This window comes from Urocitellus parryii, chromosome 3, assembly GCF_045843805.1.
Source record: "Urocitellus parryii isolate mUroPar1 chromosome 3, mUroPar1.hap1, whole genome shotgun sequence".
NCBI lineage: Eukaryota > Metazoa > Chordata > Mammalia > Rodentia > Sciuridae > Urocitellus > Urocitellus parryii.
In genome coordinates, this window is record NC_135533.1 from 160,885,481 (window position 1) to 160,909,147 (window position 23,667).

At 33.9% G+C, this 23,667-nt stretch overlaps 1 protein-coding gene across 1 annotated transcript in view; it reads left to right on the forward strand.

Moving 5' to 3' along the window:
• LOC144253664 (uncharacterized) overlaps positions 1-22,678 on the forward strand; it is a 106,621-nt gene extending 83,943 nt beyond the window's left edge. The window contains exons 2-4 of the mRNA XM_077796190.1: positions 1,115-1,241; positions 6,861-6,865; positions 21,152-22,678. Of these exons, the coding sequence (XP_077652316.1) occupies positions 1,115-1,241; positions 6,861-6,865; positions 21,152-22,678 (1,659 nt within the window). The remainder of the gene's footprint in view (positions 1-1,114; positions 1,242-6,860; positions 6,866-21,151) is intronic.
• The last annotated feature ends 989 nt before the right edge of the window (positions 22,679-23,667 follow it).

Genomic DNA, 23,667 nt, shown 5'->3' on the forward strand with positions numbered 1-23,667 from the left:
TAGTTTGATATCTGTCATCTTTCAGAAAGAAGGTTACTTATCTACATAAAAGTTGGTGTTTACTAACCTTGGTTTTATTTATAGTGTGAAAGAATAACTTAATATACTTCCTCCTTTTTGTGCACCAATTGTCGATATTTTTAGACCCTTCTCATATTTTCAGTGTGTAAGCTAAACAAAAAATATAATTATAAACTAAAAGAATAGTCAGGTAATATTTTAAGTGTTTCAGAAAACAAGAATAAAGTTGATCATGGAAATGAGGTTCTATAAAAATTATTTTGTACCTTATGTGTTGGTTCTGAAATGAGATTTTTAAAAAAATTTTAAGAAATACAAATACATCCGCAAATCTTTTGCACTGAAAATGGTATTTATTAATTAAAGGCCTAAGCATTTTTTTCAGTATGATTTTACTGCATTAAAATTTGAAGTGACTATTTTCAGCTTAATTGGATGAAAAGTACCCTAAGAAATAACTTTACCCTATGTTCTTATGTTTTTCTGAAAGGATAACACTTTGTAAAAATTTAAAAAAATAGAGAGATTGAATTTACTGATGGCTAATATACTTTTAATTTTGGCTTCAGCCATTGCAATTTATTAAAAAGCCAATAAATTCTTAAAAGGGAAGGTACTATTTGTGATCAAGCCAAATAATATGAAAAATTTAGGCACAGCCCAGGGTGTGTAGACACGATAATTTCCACTTTGGTAGAAGCTAAGTTTAAGGCACATATACATATAAGTAACTAATACCTAATAGCATTTTGTTTTTGCTTACTGATTTTTAAAAACTCATATTTTTTATAGATATAGTCTATTGTAATCCTTTCTGAAGCTTCATTGGCTAGTTTATTGGACTTTATAAAAAATATTTAAAGAAAGCGCCTTGTGTATGAATTGGCCTTGAATGTTTTCATTGGGCTTGTTGTTTAGGATTGTAGATTTGTGGAGATTTTCATAAGGCCAAAGGTAATGCACTAGTTGATAAAATAGAAATAAAACTGAATAGGTCAATTAACAAAAACTATGAATAATCATATGGTCAGTGTGTTCTTTACTTTCCTTATTTATTAATTAGTCTCTGTATTTATTATTTATCTTATTTCAGGAACTAGTGACATTCAGGGATGTGACCATTGATTTCTCTGAAGAGGAATGGGAATGCCTGGAACCTGCTCAGAAGAATTTATACAGAGATGTGATGTTAGAGAACTATAGAAACCTGGTCTTCCTGGGTGAGGATAACTTTCTTCAAGATTTCTAAATAAGTATTAATATTTAATTTTCTTTACTTGAAGAATATTTTTTTACATCTAAAACCTAGTTTTATTTATTTGTTCTTTTTTAAACTTAAATTTTTTTCTAATTAGTTTTATATGAGAGTAAAACACATTTTGACACATCATACATAAATAGAGTATAACTTCTCATTCTTCTGTTTGTACCTGATGTAGAATTACAGCAGTCATGTAATCATATATTCACCTAGGATAAAGCTGATTCATTCTACTATCCTTTCTATACCTTTACCCTCTCCTCTTTCTTCAATCTCCTCCATCTAATCTAAAGTACCTCTGTTTTTACCTAGCTAACCCCTTAATGTGAATTAATTAGCATTTGCATTCTAGAGAAAATATTTGGCCTTTGGTTCTTTGGGATTGGCTTATTTCACTTAGCATAATGTTTCCCAGTTGTATCCTTTTACCAGCAAAGCCATATATCACTCTTGTTTTTGGCTGAGTAATATTTCACTGTGTAAATGTACCATTTTTTTATCCATTCATCTGTTGAAGAGCACCTAGGTTGGTTCCATAATTGAGCTGTTGTGAATTGAGCTCCTATATACATTGATGTGGCTATGTCACTACAGAATGCCAATTTTAAGTTCTTTGGGTATAAACTGAGGAGTGGGATAAGTGGGTCAAATTGTGTTTTCATTACAAGTTTTATTTTAAGGAATCTCCACACAGCATTCCAGAATGGTTGCACCAATTTGCAGTCCTACTCCCCACATGTTTGCCACATTCATGTTGCTTGTGCTCTTGATAGTTTTTATCTGACAAGTGAGAGGAAGTCTAGGTGTAGTTCTGATTTGCATTTCTCTAATTGCTGGAGATGTTGAACATTTTTTCAAATATTTGTTGATCAATTGCAATTCTTCTGTGAAATTTCTTAGTTCCATTTATTGATTGGGTTATTTGTTCTTTTGGTGTTAAGTGTTTGATTCTTTATATTTCCTGAAGACAATGCTCATTCTGAAGTACATGTGGCAAAGATTGCTCCCAATTTGTAGTCTGTCTATTCATGTTCTCATTTTTTTTTTCTGTAAAGAAGCTTATTAGTTTGGTGCCATCCTATTTATTGATTCTTGATTTTACTTCTTGCAGTTCAAGTCTTGTTAAGGAAATCAGTTCCTAAACTGACATGGTGAAGATTTGGTGCTATTTTTTTTCTTCTATTAGGTGATGGATCTCAATTCTATTGCCTAAGTCTTTGATCCACTTTGAGTTGATTTTTGTGCAGGATTAGAGATAGGGGTTTAATCTCATTTTGCTACATATGGATTTCCAGTTTTTCCAGCACAGTTGTTGAAGAGGCTATCTTTTCTCCAATGAATGCTTTCAGTGCTTTCTTTCTAATATAAGATAATTGTAATTCTGTGAGTTTATGTGTCTTTTATTCTATACCATTTTTCTACATGTTTGTTTGGTGCAATAGCATTCTATTTTTGTTACTATATCTCTGTAATATCATTTAAGTTCTGGAATTGTGATGCCTCCTACTTCACTTATCTTTCTAAAGGCTGCTTTGGCTATTCTGAGCCTCTTAATTTTCCAAATAAATTTTATGATTGCTTTTTCTGTTTCTATGAAAACTGTAATTGGCATTTTAATAGGAATTTTGTTAAATCTTTATAATGCTTTTAATGGTATGGCCATTTTGACAGTGTGAATTCTGCCTTTCCAAGAGCATGGGAGAATGGGAGATCTTTCCATCTTTCATGGTCTTCTTCAATTTCTTTCTTTAGTATTATGTAGTTTTAATTGTAGGGGTCTTTCACCTCTTTTGTTAGATTGATTCCCAAATATATATATATACACACACTTTTTTTTTTTAAATTTGAGGGTTCTTGTGAATGTGGTAGTTTTTTCTAGTTTCTCTTTCATGTGATTCATCAGTAATGTACAAGAACATGTTTGATTTGTGGGTGTTGATTCTATATCCTTCTGCTTTGCTGAATTCATTTATTAGTTCTAAATTTTCCAGTGATAATTTTTGGGTCTTCTGAAAATAGAAATGTATTGTTAGGAAATTGTGGTAGTTTGAGTTATTTTTCTGTTAGTTTCCATTTAATTTATTTCTATTGTCTTTGTTCTCTGGAAGGGTTTCAAGGATGATGTTAAATAAAAGTGGTGAAAGAGGGCATCCTTGTCTTGTTCCAGTTCTTAAGAGAATTCATTCATTTTTTTTTTCACCATTTAGAATGATGTTGTCCTTGGGTATAGCATATGTAGCATTTATAATGTTGAAGTATATAACTACTATTCATAGCTTTTTTTTGAACATATGTTGATGCTATATTTTGTGAAATGCTTTTTATGCATCAATTGAGATAATTACTATTCTTGTCTTTAATTCTATTGTTGTGATAAATTATGCTTATTGATTTCTTATGTTGAACCAGCCTTGCATCCCTGGAGTGAACTCCACTTATTTTAAATATGTTTTTGTTTGTGATTTGCCATGATTTTATTGAGAAGTTTTTCATCTATGTTCATCAAGAATATTGGTCTGCAGTTTTCTTTCCTTTATGTGTCTTTGTCTGCTGTTTGTTATCAGGATGAGCTTCATGTGATGAGTTTGGACGGTTCTCTTGTTTTCATGAAATGATTTGAGGGCTGCTGGTGTTAATTCTTTGAATTTCTGCTAGAATTTGGCTTAGAATCCACTTGGTTTGTAGAACTTGGCTGATAATCCATTTGGTCCTTGGCTTTTTTTTTTTTTGATAGCTCCTTCTATCTTTTTAGTTGAAATTGATGTGTTTAAATTGTATGTGTCCTCCTGATTCAATTTGGTTCTGTCATATGTCTCCAAAAATTTGCAGACCTCTTAAAGATTTTCTATTTTATTGTAGTATACATTTTTGAAGTAGTTTCTGATTATCATCTGTGTTTCAGTAGTGTCCATCATGATACTTCCTTTTTCATCACAAATTTTAGTAATTTGACTTGTTCTCTTTCTCTTAATTAGTGTGGCTGTGTTTATTTTATTTATTTTTTCAAAACATTTTTTTGTTTTAATTTATTATATGACAGCAGAATGCATTACAATTCTATAACACGTATAGAGCTCAAAATTTCATATCTCTGGTTGTACACAAAGGAGAGTCACATCATTCATGTCTTCATACATGTACTCAGGGTAATGATGTCTATCTCATTTCACTGTTTTTCCTACCCCTACGCCCCTCCCTTTCCTTCCCTCCTCTTTGCCCTATCTAGGCTTCATCTAATCCTCTCCTCCACCACAGCATTATGAATTAGCATCCTTAAATTAGAGCAAACATTTGGCATTTGTTTTTTGGGATTGGCTAACTTCACTTAGCATTATATTCTCCAACTCCATTCATTTATCTGCAAGTGCTGTGATTTTATTCTCTCTTATTGCTGAGTAATATTTTATTGGGTGCATATACTACATTTTCTTTATCCATTCATCAACCAAGAGACATCTAGGTTATTTCCACACTTTAGCTATTGTGAATCTTGCTATTATAAACATTGATATGAATGTGTCCCTGTAGTATACTGTTTTTCAGTCCTTTGGATATAGACCAAGGAGTGGGAAACCTTGGTCAAATGTTGGTTCTATTCCCAGTTTTCCAAGGAGTCTCCATACTGCATTCCATATTGGCTGCACCAATTTGCAGTCCCACCAGCAATGCATGAGTGTGCCTTTTTCCCCACATCGTCATCAACTTGTTTTTTGCCATTGATTTCTTCTTCTATGCATTGGTTGTTCAATGTTAGATTAGCTTCTGGTTTTTTGTTTGTTTGTTTGTTTGTTTGTTTTACTTTATCATTGATTTCTAATTGTTTTTTCCATTATGATCTGTTAGAATGCAGGGTATATTCTCTATTTTTTAAAAAATTTTCATAGAATTTTTTTGTGGCCTAATATATCTTCTATTTGGTGTTAGGGTTGTTGTTCAGTGTTAGATTGCTTGTTTAGCATTTGTGAGGCACTGGCCTAAAATGTTAAGCACCAGTTATAAATAAAATGGATAATCTAAAAATTGAAAAAGAATCTACACAGTCTATTTTAGAGATGCAACCATGTGCTGCTAAGAAGAAAGTGTGATCACTTGTTAATGAATGAAATACTCAATATATTTCTTTTAAATCTAAATTGTTGATTGTACTTTTTAGTTTTTTGTACTATTCTTTGGAGGATATATCCTCTGGTGAGAGAGGTCTGCTAAAATTACCCAGTATTATTATGCTATGGTCTATTTGATTCTTGAAATTAAGAAGGGTTTGTCTGGTGTGTGTAGATGGTCCATAAATATTAACAAGTGTTATGTCTTGTCGATGTATTATTTGTTTATACAGTATGAGATGTATTTCTTCATCTCTCCTGATTAATTTTGGCTTGAAGTTAACTTTATCTGTTATGAGGACAGAAACTCCTGCCTGTGTAGGAAATCCATGTGAGTGATATATTCTTTTTCATCCCTTTGCTTTTATTCTGTGAATGTCTTTGCTTATGAGGGGAATCTCTTGGAGAGAGCATATCGTTTGATCTTCATTTTTAATCCATTCTGCCAGTGTATGTCTTTTAATTGATGACTTTAGTCTGCTTACATTCAAGGTTATGATTTAGATATGATATGTATTCTCAGCCACTTGGGTTTATTTCTGTTTTTTAAGTTGAAATAATTTCTCCTTTGATTGATTACTCCTGTAGTATAATTCCTTCCATTGCTGATTTTTGCTTTGTTTTTCATTTTATCTTCATGGAATATTTTGTTGAGAATGTTGTGTAGTGCAGGCTTTTGAGTTGTGATTTTTTTTAACTTTTGTTTGTCATGGAAGTTTTTTATTTTATCATCTGATCTGAAGCTTAATTTTTCTGGATATAGTATTCTTCATTGAAATCCATTTTTTTCCCTAAGAATGTGGTATTAATATCCTAGGACCTCTTATCTTTGAATGTCTGGCTTGAAGTCAGCTGAGATCCCAATTTCCCCCCACTCCATATGTAATCTGATATTTTTCTCTCCCAGCCCTTAAAATTCTATCCTTATTCTGTAAGTCATTTTCATTATAATGTCTTGGTGTGGGCCTATTCTAATTATATGCATTTAGTGTCCTATAAACCTCTTCTATATGATCTTTCATTTCATTCTTTAGGATTGGTAAATTCTCTGATATTATTTTATTGAAAAAATTGTGCATTCTTTTGGTTTATATCTCTGCTCTTTCATTTATTTCAATAAATCTCCAAACTTCTGCTTTTCATGTCATCCCATATGTTTTGGATGTTCTGGTCATGGTTTCTTAACATCTTCTCTGCATAATTAGCTTTATTTACAAGATTATGTATTTTGTCTCATTGCCTGAGTTTATGTCTTCCAAGTGGTCTAGTCTTTTGCTGATTCTTCTATTGAGTTTTTATTTGATTTATTGATTCATTCACTTTGAGGATTTCTACTGTTTTTTAATTTTTTTTTATTATTTTTCCTTCAGAATCTCTGCCTTTTGAAGTGATCTGGAGGGTTGTCTTAAGCATAATGCTCCAACCTCTGGATTGCTGGAGTGCAAGAGGTAATATAATTGTCAAAATTCCTGGAGGCAGTGTTTAGGTTGAAGTAGGCTCCAGACTATTCACTGATCCCCATTGTTTTGGAGATTTTAAATCAGCACACTTCCAGAGTCCAAGACTTACTGGTCCAGGCTGAAAGACTATACCCCAAGGATTTCACTTGGATTCCCTTTTTGTGGTAGGGAGCCAACTGTTAGTCCCATACCTCACATGGAGACCCTACAGTTCCTGGTCTTGGATTCAGACTCCAATTTCTTCCCCCTTGTTCTTCCAAATTCCTTACCAGAAGCCTCTCTCTCACTAGTATTGTAAGGAGCCAGATTGGAGAGGGAGGTGTCTGGAGGCTGAACATGACCAGTAGTCTGTTAAGAGACTACCTCTCTCCATGTTTGATTTTCTGCTGGTCATGTAAGAACACTATATGTCATTCAGTGTGCGTTTATTTATTGGGCCTGTATTTCAGGCCAAACTTGGATTTACTAGGCATTGGTTCTGTCTGCTGCTAGCCTCTTTGCTGTGGCTGCAGAATGTTTCCTTATGATGTCCTCTGCATGCTTCTTGGAGGGATGGTAGCTACTCTTCCTCAGCAGGATATTGGATACTACATCTTTCAGGTTTGTTGGACAATGTTGTTGATATCTAAATGCTGTTTCCAGATATGCTTTGGGTCTCCCAAGAATCCATACAGGCTTCTTTAATTCCCTTATCCTTCCATTGTGCTCATGGGGGAACAACTCTGGCTGGTGTTTCTAGCCTGGCTGTGGCAGCAGCTATGTTGCCTGGGATTTTTTTATTTTATTTTTTAAAATATCCAACCCCCTGACTATCCAAGTCACTCCTCACTTTTTTTTTTTAAAACCCATCTTGGAAAAGCTGCGTGTCTGCTTTTTTGTTTTCCCACCACAGAGCAGCCAGGAAGGCAACCTCTCTATCTGCCATCTTGGAAACCTCCCCCACAATAATTCTTTTTATTTGTTATTTTTAGTTATGCATAAAAGTAAAAACTATTTGATCCTTTATACAAGCATGGACTACATCTTATTCTAATTGGGAAACCAATCTTGTGGATGTACACAATGTTGAAATTCACCATGTTGTATCCATATATGTACATAGGAATATAATCAGATTCATTCTCCTTTATTTCCATCCTACTTTTGTGTGTGTGTGTACGCGCGCGCATGCGGGTTGGGGATTGAACCCAGGGCCTTGTGTATGCAAGAAAAGCACTCTACCAACTTAGCTGTTTCCCCAGCCCTCTGTTTTCCTTTCTTCATTCTTTGTCTAATCCAATAAACTTCTATTTTTCCCCTCCTCACCCTCCCTTGTTATGGGTTAGCATTCACATATCAGAGAACATTCAATCTTTATTTTTTTAATTGGCTCTTTAATTTAGATGATGGTCTCCAGATGCATCCACTTACAAGCAAATGTCACAAAGTTATTCTTCTTTATGGTCAAGTTATATTTCATTGTTTATATATATATTACAGTTTCTTCATCTGTTCATCTTTCATTGGACATCTAGGTTGGCTCTGTAGCTTAGCTATTTTGAATTGTGTTGCTATAAATATTGGTGTGTCTGTGTCAATGTGATAGCTGATTTTTAACTCCTTTGTATATATACCACATAGTGATACAACCAGGTTAAATTCCATTCCAAGTTTTTTGTTTTTTTTTTCAGAATCTCTATACTACTTTCTAGAGTGGTTGCACCAATGTGCAAAAAAAAAAAATTGGAACAAAACTGCAAAATTTTGAAAGCTACCTTTAAAATGCTTTATGCTACACTACACATTAGAACAAATTCATAAATATATAGATAATAAACATTCATGTAATTCCATCTACTAGGAATTCTGATGTAGGAGGATTGCAAATTAAAGGCTATCCTTAATAACTTAGGTTTCAATTCTTGCTTTTTAGGAAAAAATGGCATTTTTTTGTACAGAAAAGAAAATGTTTTATCTTTTGTATAGTGTTTGAAATTTTAATTGTGATCAAAACCACAAATAAAACTTGCTGTTTCCAACATCTCAAATATACTTAGTTCAAATTATTATATAATGTCTTTAGAAATTTTATATCTCAAAACAAATGAAATCTCATAAAAACAAGGTTTATTTATATTGCCTCATCTCAAACACCATTCACCATTTTGTTAAGAAATTTTTTTAAGTTTAGCTATCTTATTTATATTAGTAGAACAGTTCAGTATTTTTCTTTTAAAAATTATTTATTTATTTTTAGTTTTAAGTGGACACAATATCTTTATTTTATTTTTATATGGTGCTGAAGATTGGACCCTGTGCCTCACGCATGCTTGGTGAACACTCTTTTACTGAGCCACAACCCCAGACCCACTTCAGTAGCTTCTAGTGACTTATTTCTTTTAACAAAATCTGCTTTATGTTTTTCCTTATTATAGATCTTACAAAATTTTCTACCTTTTTGGACTTGAAAAATATTCTGTAGTTTATATATTCTAAATTTTCTTATTTACTCATTTCAAGGAGTATTTGGTTTGCTTTGACATGATGTCTCTTTTGAATAATATTTTAACAATTGCAAATGTCTTAATTTGCCATAAACTTTTGGGTTTACTACCATACTCACTTAGAATTCTATATGCCTAGTGGTATAACTTGTTGTCAGTATTAACTATTGAATATTGTAGCTTTGTAAGTCAGAAAAGAGCATTGTTCGGATTTGTTTGTGTTTTGAATATTTTTGAGTTAATCAACAATTTGTAGAATATCTTTTTTATCTTTTTGGGAAAAATAACATTTGGAGTTTAATAGATATTGCATGAACTCCCAGATAACTTTGAGGAGTAGAAATATTTTAATTTTGCCCTTCAATTCATGAAAAAGACCAAATCAACTTATTGCAAAATATTTGTCCATTTTCTAACATCACTTCCACTTTTTTAAAAAATACTTTTTAGTTGTAGTTGGATATAATATCTTTATTTATTTCTATGTGGTGCTGAGGATTGAACCCAGTGCCTCACAGGTGCAAGGTAGGGTACTCTACCACTGAGCTACAATCCCAGACTCACTTTCAATTTTGATTTTAATTTTATTCCATAATATATAGGAAATGTTAATATTTTCATATTTTTAAACTTTTTATAACCGGAGTTATTGTATCCAGTATAATATTTCATTTACTATTGAAAACATTACTTTTGTAAATGTAATTTGTTTAAAATAGTTTTTCTGAGTCTTTCTTTTTTTTCTGTTTGGTGATTCCCATTTAGTTTGACTTTACAAGAAGCTACAATGTTATTTTGTACTACAATGTTATTTCCTATTTTGTTGTCCAATTTTTTCAATGTTTGCTTTCTATATTAGGGAAGTATGATGTGAGTTACAAGTGTTCATATTGTTATTGTAGTAATGTAGGGGGGAAAAAGTTTCCATTTTTATGTTTAAGTAATGTATTTTGGTAATGGGGATTGAGGCCAAGGGTGCTGAACCACTGCTCCACATCTCTGGTCCTTTTTATATTTTATTTTGAGACATAATTTCCCTAACTTGCTTGGGGCTTTTCTCAGTTGGCAAGACTGGTTTGAACTTTCAATCCTGTGTCAGCTTCCTTAGCTGCTGGGTTTACAGGTGTGTGCCATAGCACCTAGCTACTTTCACCTTCATATAATTTTCTAGTTAACCTGTCACAGTTTTCTATATTAAAAATCTGTTTTATCCCATGTAATTGTTATTTCAAACTATGTTTTGCATGATATAATTTTGTTATTCCTCTTTTCTTTTGGTTAATGTTGTATGCAGTATTCTCATTTTTTTTTGCATTTTATTTGTGTTTTTACCCTAAAAGCATTGTATACACTACATACAATAGTATTTTTTAGATTAAATTCTATTAGTCAAGCTTTGTGATTTGTGTTTTATAATACTGCAGGTACAATCAAACAATTTTCTAAAAGTGAAGAACTTATTACACCTGACAGAGCTTTCTACATTTCTTATAATTGATTATTCTACTTTTCTTAATCAGTTAATTTGTAGTTCATTGATTTTCAGACTGACATGCTTTGATTTCTTTCCCATATCACTTTGCATATTGTATGGCTGTTTATTTTGTAACTCACATGAGATTTTATAAAGATTACATTATGGGGCTGGGGTTGTGGCTCAATGGTAGAGTGCTTGCCTCACATGTGTGAGGCACTGGGTTCAATTCTCAGCACTGCATATAAATAAATGAATAAAATATAGTCTGTTCTATAAGTTCAATGCAATGCCAATCAAAATCCCAACAGCATATCTTGTAGAAATAGATAAAAGAATCATGAAATTCATATGGAATAATAAAAGACCCAGAATAGCAAAAACAATACTAAGCAGGAAGTGTGAATCAGGCGGTATAGCGATACCAGACTTCAAGCTATACTACAGAGCAATAGTAACAAAAACAGCATGGTACTGGTACCAAAACAGGCGGGTGGACCAATGGTACAGAATAGAGGACACAGTAACCAATCCACAAAACTACAACTATCTTATATTTGATAAAGGGGCTAAAAGCATGCAATGGAGGAAGGATAGCATCTTCAACAAATGGTGCTGGGAAAACTGGAAATCCATTTGCACCAAAATGAATCTGAATCCCTATCTCTCGCCGTGCACAAAAGTTAACTCAAAATGGATCAAGGAGCTTGATATTAAATCAGAGACACGGCATCTGATAGAAGAAAAAGTTGGTTATGATCTACACGCTGTGGGATCGGGCTCCAAATTCCTCAATAGGACACCCATAGCGCTAGAGTTAACAAATAGAATCAACAAATGGGACTTACTCAAACTAAAAAGTTTTTTCTCAGCAAAAGAAACAATAAGAGAGATAAATAGGGAGCCTACATCCTGGGAACAAATCTTTACTCCACACACTTCAGATAGAGCCCTAATAACCAGAATATACAAAGAACTCAAAAAATTAGACAATAAGATAACAAATAACCCAATCAATAAATGGGCCAAGGACCTGAACAGACACTTCTCAGAGGAGGACATACAATCAATCAACAAGTACATGAAAAAATGCTCACCATCGCTAGCAGTCAGAGAAATGCAAATCAAAACTACCCTAAGATACCATCTCACTCCAGTAAGACTGGCAGCCATTAGGAAGTCAAACAACAATAAGTGCTGGAGAGGATGCGGGGAAAAGGGCACTCTTGTTCATTGCTGGTGGGACTGCAAATTGGTGCAGCCAATTTGGAAAGCAGTATGGAGATTTCTCGGAAAGCTGGGAATGGAACCACCATTTGACCCAGCTATTCCCCTTCTCGGTCTATTCCCTAAAGCCCTAACAAGAGCATGCTACAGGGACACTGCTACATCGATGTTCATAGCAGCTCAATTCACGATAGCAAGACTGTGGAACCAGCCTAGATGCCCTTCAATAGATGAATGGATAAAAAAAATGTGGCATTTATACACTATGGAGTATTACTCTGCATTAAAAAATGACAAAATTATAGAATTTGGAGGGAAATGGATGGCATTAGAGCAGATTATGCTAAGTGAAGCTAGTCAATCTTTAAAAAACAAATACCAAATGACTCCTTTGATATAAGGGGTGTAAACAAGGACAGGGTAGGGACGAAGAGCTTGAGAAGAATATTTACAGTAAACAGGGATGAGAGGTGGGAGGGAAAGGGAGTGAGAAGGGAAATTGCATGGAAATGGAAGGCGATCCTCAGGGTTATACAAAATGTCATATAAGAGGTAAGGAGGGGTAAGTCAAGAGAATACAAATGGAAGACATGATTTACAGTAGAAGGGGTAGAGAGAGAAAAGGGGAGGGGAGGGGAGGGGAGGGGAGGGGGGATAGTAGACAATAGGACAGACAGCAGAATACATCAGACACTAGAAAGGCAATATGTCAATCAATGGAAGGGTAACTGATGTGATACAGCAATTTGTATACGGGGTAAAAGCGGGAGTTCATAATCCACTTGAATCAAACCGTGTAATATGATGTATTAAGAACTATGTAATGTTATGAACGACCAATAAAAAAAAAATAAATAAAATAAAATATAGTCTGTTAACACTAAAAAATAATTTTTAAAAAATTTCATTAAATTTACACTGTATTTTGAGCTAGTAATAAATTAAATTTGATTTATTATAAAATTTTGTTTTGTTCATATATACTTTCACAATTTTGATAATTTTACAGTTATTTTAATATTGCATATACATTAACAAGTTAATATTGATTTTTATGCTTTTGTCTTTCAAATTGTATTGCCAGATTAAGTGTTTTGTCTTTGAAAGTGATGTTTTTTTCCCCAAAGGAACTTTAAAATTTCATGTAATTTGTGTTGCTGTACAGATTTATTTTTCATTATAATGGATTATTTTAGTAGTTTTAGAGGACAGATCTAGTGGTGATGCTCTTTGGAGGCATCTATATATGTTAAAAGTGTTTATTTTTCTTCACTATTTACAGATCAAATATTGTCAAAAGGGTAAAAGAAAAAAAATGCCAACCAAGCACATATATCCAGAAATCCATTCTGTATTGTAAATCTTCCTAAGGAATTGCATAATAATTATATAGGCTTTACATCTTTTTTTGTGACCTCAAGTATTTGTCTTTTTGAATTTTATGGAGGTACTAGAGATTGAACCCTGGGGTACTTAACCACTGAGCAACATATCCAAACCTTTTTTTTTTTTTAATTGTTTAGTCAGGTTCTCACTTAATTGTTCTTGATCAGTTGCTGAGGCTGGCTTTGAACTTGTGATTTTCCTGCATCAATCTACCAAATCATTGGTTTTGCATAGGCATGTACCACCCTGCCCAGCTCTTTGTGAATTTTTAGTCTTTGATGAAAACCTGCTTTGAGTCTTTTCATGTCTCCCCCGCCCCCTGCCCCACCACCCCACCGCCAGTTGGAGATAATTGGACTTCTTAGGTTTTGATTTTGAGTTTATACCTCATGTTTATTAAAAAAAAACCAACTTTTTTTTTGACATGATTTCATGATCTTGGGGCTTACCTCAAACTTATGAAGCTCCTGGCTCAGTCTCCCAAGTTGCTGGGATTATAGCTGTGCACATTAACCCTTGATCTTAAAATATAAAATTCTTCAAATATAAAATTTTATATTTTTCAAATATAAAATTTCTGCTTGTATCAATAATTTTTCTCTGATTTTTGTTCAATTTTTTGTATTCTGGTTTAGCTCACTAAACTTATTTTAAATTTTTATTTTCTATACTTCAGGTAATTCATAACTCTCAGTTTTCTAATGTTTAATTCCTGCTGCTTTAGTTTGTTATATTGGTTAAGCCTTGTTTTCATTTATGTGTGTGTGTGTGTGTGTGTGTGTGTGTGTGTGTGTGGTGTATTATTTTTAATTGGTTTGTCCATTTGAAAATCAGCCAACGATGGATTTTATAGTCATTTTGGTAAATAGTTTGAATGTTATTAAAAAATAGACAAGAGTGATGCATACTGTCAATCCCAGCTTATTTAGAAGCCATACAAGTGTTTCAAGTTTGGGACAAGTTACAACAATTTAGTGACTAACAAGTTTAAAAGGGCTTGTTTCATAACTTAGTGGTACAGTATCCTTGGGCTTAATCTCAAAAACCATATATAATAAAAGTTAAAAGTAGACGTTTATGTGAACTCGAAATGCAAATCTTAATTATGTGTCCACAGGAGATTTAATCAGCATGTTCAAGCGATATCTCCACTGTTTATTGCAAGCATCATTTACAATAGTAAAGTTATGAACTCACCCTTTGTGCCCATTGATGATTGATTGAGAAAAATATGGAATTGTTCTTATTAGTTGTAAAAAAATCTTGTCATTTATTGTGAAATAAAGCAGATCAAAAAAATTCAGTTGCAGGAGCATCTGAGTTTGGAACCAACTCAGATGGGTAAATTGATGTTCCCAGGCACTGTGTTTGGTGTAGTGTTGTTCTACATCTACAGTATTTTATTTTAATGGGCATAAGAAGGTTGAGAGTTGTGTTGGACCACATGAGTGTAGCCAATGTAATGTGCTGTATTCCTGATAAATGCTAATAGAATGAACAAGTGTTTTCTAAGCACAAAATGATTATTATAAGAACTAATACAGGTTTTCATTCACTGGATATATATATACTCAAAAATACCATGATATAACTAGCAATACATAAAGTTTAATTTGTCAATGAAATATGTCAGTAAATAACAAAAATTTAAAAAATCCAAAGCAAGTCATTTACCTTGATCGTCATGTGTTGGGTGTCATCTGTGTAATACAGATATAGGCTATGCCATGTTTTTAATTGTCTCTCAAACTTGTTTTTATTGTGAATTTTCTCAAGACATGTATTTTTCCAATTAAAAATTTTGTCCATATAGTTTTAAAGAGTCCATAGACCTCTGTTGAATATATTTACAAAGAAGGAAAGACTATGTTTGACAAGTAACACAATATCCCTCCCTAGAGAGGGAAATTATATTACACTCCTTAGTAATGGACTCATCTTGTTTACCATTTTTGGGAAGCCATCCATGGACTGTGCTAGAACTAAAACATTGTTGAAGCCATTAGGCAATGAAGTCTGGGGGTGGGGTGTGGTATGGTGTAAAATTTTTCTTGTTTCAACAGGGCCTTAGAGCCATTAAAGCAGTGGCGGAAATTTAATGGGATTCAAATTATACCCTATTTTGGGGCAGTTGGATCCACGTAATCCAAACCAAAATATAAGAATTCATATTTCTGTTCTTTTTAAACATTAAAAGGGGTTAAAATCCGCTTGCTTCATGCATGGCCTAAACTCACCTTTTGTTCAAAGCTTGGTAGAATCAGTTTGTACTGAGGCCCTGTCCTCTACTGATTGGGTTACCCTGGTGAAAGCTTTCCTTTTAAGATGTGAATATTTGTTGTGGAAATCTAATTGGATGGAATTTTGTTCTGAGCAGGCAGAGATAAACAGAATTCATTAGAATTGTTGACTGGGCAGGATCATTTGTGATTTGGAGGAACAATTAAATTATGATTTACAAACTAATACTCAGATAAGTGTATGTGCAAGAAGGGAACGAAGGTAACTACCTACTAAGACAGGGGGAAAAAATGGATTTTAGCCAGATCTGGCTATCTCACTCTCCTCAAAGTCCTTGACTGCATTACATGGTTTTGTGATTTTCAATTACTCATTAAGGTAGAACATGAGTCTTAAATTTGGTTGGATCAGAGCATTCTATTATTGTAACCTCCTTTTCTATCCAATAGCATAGTTGGCTCTGGCAATCTTCCAATATTTTAAAAATAGCTTTTGCTTATTTTCCTAGTCAAGTAGGAAGTCTTCATTCTCATGATAATGTTGTTCAGTTTGGTCTTGTAACTTCATTTATTTTTTGAAGAAATTGTATGTGCTCAACCAGTAGCCACAGCAATGGCAGTTTTTACTGATTGCTCAAGTTCAGGAAAAGCAGATTTCTGTAGCCATGCTCATACTGAGATAATACAGACAACATAAACTACTCAACAGTGAGCAGAACTTCAAACCCTCATATGCTTTACTTAATTTTACTAATGAGCCAGTTAGTGTTTTATAGTGATAGTGCATATATTGTGGGAGTTCCTAAACATTTTGAAACAGCTAGTATTGTAGATATACCACCAAAAGCAACATTTCATTTGTTTCATACTTTACAAAAGACAATTCAAATGCATCAAAAATCTTCATTGGCCATATCAGAGCACATTCTATAGAAGCTTCCAGATCCTTTGGCATCAGTTAATGATAATATTGAAAAGCTTATTGCTGCTTGTCAACAAATATCTTTATTTGATTTTGTAGAAGCCTCACACATTTTACATCATCAGAATGCTTCTAGTTTACATTAAAAAAATCTGTAGGGAAGAAGCTTATCAAGTTGTTTGCCAGTATTCATAATGTGTTATACATATTCTGTCTTCACCAACAGGGGATAATCCCCATTCTTTATTGCCAAATCAGCTATGTCAAATGTATGTAACTCACATGCTTCAGTTTTGCAAAAATTATTTTGTTCATATTATTGTGAATACTTGTTCTTAATTTATCTTTGCCTCTGCAAAGATAAATTCAACATATTATTTCTCATTGCCTATGGGCTTTTGCAGCATTACACTGTCATACACAGACTAAAACTGATAATGCTTTAGCTTCAACTAGTTCTTCTTTCAAGTTTTGTCACCAATTTCATGTTAATTATAAAACAGGCATTCCTTGTAATCCTCAAGATCAAGCCATTGTAGAGTGGGCTCACTTATTTATTAAGCTACAATTACACAAATAATGGGGGGGGATAAGACCCCACTAAATAACCTTGATTTTTTTTTGGTTCTAAATTTTTAAAATTGTGATTCTGAAGGCCATAGTGCTGCTGAGACAAGTCTTCCACTGTAACAGGTCTGTTGGTCCTAGTTTGGTGGAAAGATTTACAAACAGGATAGTGCAAAGGACCAGATTCAGTGATAATAAGGAGTGGAGATCATGTTTGTGTTTTCCCAAAGGTTCATTTTGTCCTATTTGGGTACTGAAACGTGCCATCAAACATGGACCTAGAGCCAACAGTCAAATGACTAAAATTTAAACCAGAGATGTCAATCCTCACCCCAGAAGGAATAGGAAGGTAATATGGAGGAAAAGGATGAGCATGGATGGCCCTGCCATGCAAACACTCAAACTGCCAGTGTGTAAGCAACTGAAGAATCTTATCCAAAAGACTGAGCAAATGGTTCAACAAAAAGGAGATATTAAATCTCCAAGCACAATGTTTGTGGTCATGATAACTCTATTGAACTGTCAAGGGATGTGGGGTCCATGTAGAAACTCATTAGACCTATTTTCCATGTCCACCTGTAGTACACACGGTGGTGTGGACTGGAAAATCCATCCCAATATTTACTAATGATACTGATATGATGGGATGTTTTACAGATATTCACATTACACCCATCCATGTAACTGGATTTCATTATATTGGCTACAATGAGCAGTTACCTATTTGCGGGTTCCATGATAAACATGCTGGCTGTTTAAAACTATCTTTTGAGGGAAAGAGTATATGGGGGACCTAGACCAGCCAATCATGCTGGCCCATGGGACTTAAGATTATGTGTCAGGACAGTTATTAAAATAGTACGTTCTCATAACAAGCCAGTCACTTCCATGGAATATTTACCAATACCTTACTGCTCCAATTGTTCTGCAATAGAATTTTGTACCTTTCCTAAATGAATGAAATGTGCAAATGTCATGCCAGTAAAACATAAAGTTTCTAGAAATAGTGATTATATTTTTGGATTGGTCTCCAAGAATTGGCAAAGGACATCCCTGTAAGGATGCCATGACTCATTTCAGTTTTATTGGTAATGTTCTAGCTTCCAGTGGAGTTAGTATTTTAAAAGATCTCTGGTGTTTAATTGCAGCCTGAGATTTTCTACATTATATAAATGGCCCTCTGCCTGACTTTGTAGGCTAGAATTGCAAATAGGTTTTATGCTATGGCCTGTGAGACTGTATTCAATCTCCTTATGCTTTAAACCTTGAAATATGTTTCAACATATTATGCATCATGTATTATTGGAATCATATGTTTGCTACTAGTTCTTTTTTGTATCATGATAATAAGTTGTTGGGCCCTCAGAACAAGGATCCAGGATGCTTAAATAACTGCCCATCATTTGCATTTAAAAAATAAATAAGGGGGATACGCAGAAAACCACCTGTGAGCTGTGTGGGAACTAAAACAACATTGAAGCCATTAGGTAGGAAAGTCTTGTGTCTGGAAATCCCAGCAGAAATCCTGCTGTTTTGAGACTGTGTGGCTTATGTGGCTTCCTACATAGCTCAGTTACAGTTCAGAACAGCATCAGTGATGGGCATGACCCATTAAGAGCAAAACAAACTGCCTACCCTCACCCATATCCTATTGTGTGAAGAAGAAAGTACAAAGACAAGAATCTTCCCACACTGAAATCTTTTTTTTTTTAAATTTTTTTTTTAAAGAAAGAGTGAGAGAGGAGAGAGAGAGAGAGAGAGAGAGAGAGAGAGAGAGAGAGAATTTTTTTTTAATATTTATTTTTTAGTTCTCGGCGGACACAACATCTTTGTTGGTATGTGGTGCTGAGGATCGAACCCGGGCCGCACGCATGCCAGGCGAGCGCGCTACCACTTGAGCCACATCCCCAGCCCCACACTGAAATCTTAATACCTATGAATTACCTTTGATCTATACTGCTATAAATACAGCAAGTGGTGGCTCTATCTTTGTTGGGTGCCACCCCCTTATGATTGGCTTAACCCATTATTGCACCAACTTTGTAAAACATTGCTTCTCTTTTGTGTGTATATCATGGTTTTACTTTCATAGGTTTTATTTCTCAGCTCACCCATCCCTCCAACAGAAACACCCATGTGGGATGTGAGCAGGAACATGAACTCTAATATGGTTTTGGTAGTTCTCACAATGTAATTTTGTCTGTACACTTTTACTTAGTTTATGTATTTCTAGAGTAATGATGGCATTGTATTTAGTAAACTGTTCTCCTGCTGGTGTCCCGACAGTGCTATAATTTCATATGGTACATTTGCAAAATATATTCACCTCAGTCTATTAAGTAATACCAATTTTATTTATATTTATTTCAGCCATGACTTCTCATCATACTGAAGAATTTTCACCAGAGCAGGGCATAACATATTTATTACAAAAAGTAATAAAGGGAAGATATGGGAATTGCAACCTTGACTATTTACCACCAAGAAAATTATGGGAAACTATAAGTGAGAGTGAAGTTCAAAAATCATATTATAAGGGACAAAACCAATTATCAGTGACTGTTCATAGTGAAAATTTTACTGGTAACAGATATAAAGAACAAATAATATCTCAGAAAATACTGCCATTTATGCTTGTTACTTTTCAAGAACTCTGTATGTCCTTAAGAATAAATCCACAGCAATTTTGGAAGCATATATTTTCTCTGAAAGAAAATATGGAAAATCTGAGAAGACATCTAGTCCATGCTTCAATTTTTAACTTGACCAATTTCAAATGTAGCTTTGAGTTAAACTTCCTTTGGAACATTTCTATAGACAAGAGATTTAAAACTAAAGGACTATCTTCTAAATGTGATTATTTTGAGAGTTTCTTTACAAAGTGTCCATTAGTAGACAATAAACAGATAATTCCTTCATGTGCTGAAACACACAATTTTAACACTTGTGGGATTGTCCCTACTTACCCACTATTGTTTAATGAAAATTCAGATACAGATTTCTGGAAGACTTTCTACATATATATTGAAACAAGTAACATCTTTAGCCAGGTCTCTACCCCAGGTTATTACCAGCATATGTATATTGCTGATAAAAATTATGAATATGAAGAGCCTCATAGAAAGTTTATTATTGGTAACAATGCCAGAAAACATCTGTATACTCATTTTCCAAAGATGTTTTGCAAAGATAAAAAGCATGGTAGTTTTTCTCTTCAGTGCTTAAAACTTGTTACCAATCCAAATATTCATAAGCAAGACAAATCTTACAAATACGAGACATATGAAACAGCTCTTAATCCACTTGCAGTCCTCATTCAATATAAGAAAATTTGTACTGGGAAAGAACCCCAAAACTTTAAAAGTTGTATCAAAGTATCTGATTGCTCAACCCTTAGTAAATACCACATATACTACAGCAGTGATAAACCCTGCATGTTTAAAGAATATGACAAAACTTTTAATCAGAAATCGCTACCTGTCAAGCATCAGAGCATCCATGCCCAAGAGAAGCCCTGTAATTGTAAAGCAAGTCTCAAGTTTAACAATTTCTCAACCGTTTCTCAATCCTTGAGATGTCATAACAGTGACATATTCTGCAAATGTAAAGAATGTGGCCAAGCTTTTAATCAAAGCTCAGTTGTTGTATCCCAGAAAATTGATGTTAATGAGAGCTCTGAGAAATGTAAAGAAACTTCCAAAGCCTTACAACAAAATTCAACCCTTACTCCAAACCAAAGGGATCATTCTGGAGAGAAGACTTACAAATGTGAAGTATGTGGCAAAGCTTTTAATCGAAGATCTCTTGTTATTCAACACCAGAAAATTCATACTGGAGAGAAATCATACAAATGTAAAGAAATTGACAAAGTTTTTAATGAAAGATTACTGCTAACTGAACATCACAGAAAACATACTGGAGGGAAGCCCTACAAATGTAAAGAATGTAACAATGCTTTTAATCGAAAATCAGACCTTACTAAACACCAGAAAATTCATACTGAAAAGAAGCCCTACAAATGTAAAGAATGTAGCAAAGGTTTTAATCGAAAATCAGATCTTAATAAACACCAGAAAGTTCATACTGGAGAGAAGCCCTACAGATGTAAAGAATGTGGCAAATGTTTTATTCAGAGATCAATACTTACATATCACCTGAGAGTTCATACTGGAGAGAAGCCCTACACATGTAAAGAATGTGGCAAAACTTTCAGGCACTATTCAAGCATTTTCAAACACCTGAGAATTCATACTGGGGAGAAGCCCTACAAGTGTGAACAATGTGGCAAATCATTTAATCAAAAATATAATCTTGTTCAACACCAGATAATCCATACTGGAGAGAAACCATATAAATGTAAAGAATGCGGCAAAGGTTTTAATTATAGATCAGTGCTTGTTGAACACCATAGAATTCATACTGGAGAGAATCCCTACAAATGTAAAGAATGTGGCAAAGCTTTTAGGCGTCATTCCAGCATTATCAAACACCTGAGAAGTCATAGTGGAAAGAAGCCCTACAAATGTGAACAATGTGGCAAATGTTTTAGTCAGAAATCAAATCTGGTCCAACACCAGAGAATTCATAATGGCGAGAAACCATACAAATGTGAAGAATGTGCCAAAGCTTTTAGTCAAAGATCACTACTTAATGATCATCGTAGAATTCATAGTGGAGAAAATCCCTACAAATGTAAAGACTGTGGCAAGGCTTTTAGGCAATATTCATGCATCTTCCAACACCAGAAAATTCATACTGGAGAGAAGCCCTACAAATGTAAAGAATGTGGCAAAGCTTTTAAGCAAAATTCAGCATTTACTAATCACCAGAGAATCCACACTGGAGAGAAGCCCTACAAATGTAAAGAATGTGGCATGGCTTTTGCCCGAAGATCAGCACTTACTAGACACCACAGAATTCATACTGCAGAGAAGCCCTACAAATGTAAAGAATGTGGCAAAGCTTTTAAGCATATTTCAGCATTTACTAATCACCAGAGAATCCACACTGGAGAGAAGCCCTACAAATGTAAAGAATGTGGCAAAGCTTTCAGGCATCATTCAAGCATTATCAAACATCGGAGAATTCATACTGGAGAAAAACCCTACAAATGTAGAGAATGTGGCAAATCTTTTAGGCATCACTCAAGCATTATCAAACACCAGAGAATGCATACTGGAGAGACACCCTACAAATGTGAACAATGTGGCAAAACATTTAATCAGAAATCAAACCTTGTTCGACACCAGAGAATTCATACTGGAGAGAAGCCGTACAAATGTAAAGAATGTGACAAATCTTTCAGTGAAAGGTCAGTGCTTGTGGAACACCACAGAATTCATACTGGACATAATCCCTACAAATGTAAAGAATGTGGTAAATCCTTTAGGCATCGTTCAAGCTTTATCAAACACCGGAGGATTCATACTGGAGAGAAGCCCTACATATGTAAAGAATGTGACAAAGCTTTTAATCAAAAATCAGGCCTTGTTCAACACCAGAGAATTCATACTAGAGAGACTAAATACGTTTAAAAATTCTTTGAAATGGCAACATTTTAAATGAAAGGTTCTTGCTTACTGACCATAGGAGAGTTTATACTGGACAGAAGATCTATGAATGAAAACAATGTGGATGAACTGTTAACAAAAGATCAGTCTTTCAATATCTCTAATGAACATAGATGCAAAAATCCTCAATAAAATTCTGTTAAATCGAATACAAAAACATATCAAAAAGATTGTGCACTATGATCAAGTGGGATTCATTCCAGGGATGCAAGGTTAGTTCAACATATGGGAATCAATAAATGTAACTCATCACATCAATAGATTTAAAGATTAAAAAAAATCATATTATCATCTCTATAGATGCAGGAAAAAAACATTTGACAAAATACAACACCCCTTTAGGTTCAAACACATTTGTAAAGGCTATCTACGTTAAGCCTCAGGCCAACATCATTCTAAATGTAGAAAAATTGAAGGCATTCCCTCTAAAATCTGGAACAAGACAGGGATGCCCTCTCTCACCACTTCTATTCAACATAGTTCTTGAAACACTGACCAGAGCAATTAGATGAAAGAAATTGAAGGAATAACTAAAGGACAAGAAGAACTTAAACAAGAAGAACTATTTGCTGATGATATGATTTTATACCTTGAAGACCCAAAGAACTCCACCAGAAAACTTCTAGAACTAGTAAATGAATTCAGAAAAATAGTAGGATATAAAATCAACACCCATAAATCAAAGGCATTCCTGTATATCAGAAACAAATCCTCTGAGAAGGACATGAGGAAAACTATCCCATTGACAATAGCCTCAAATAAAATAAGATACTTGGGAATCAACAAAAGAGGTGAAAGATCTATACAATGGAAACTACAGAACCCTAAAGAGAGAAATAGAAGAAGACCTTAGATGGAAAGATGTACCTTGCTCATGGATAGGCAGAATTAATATTATCAAAATGACCATTCTACCAAAAGCACTATACAGGTTCAATAAAATTCTGATCAAA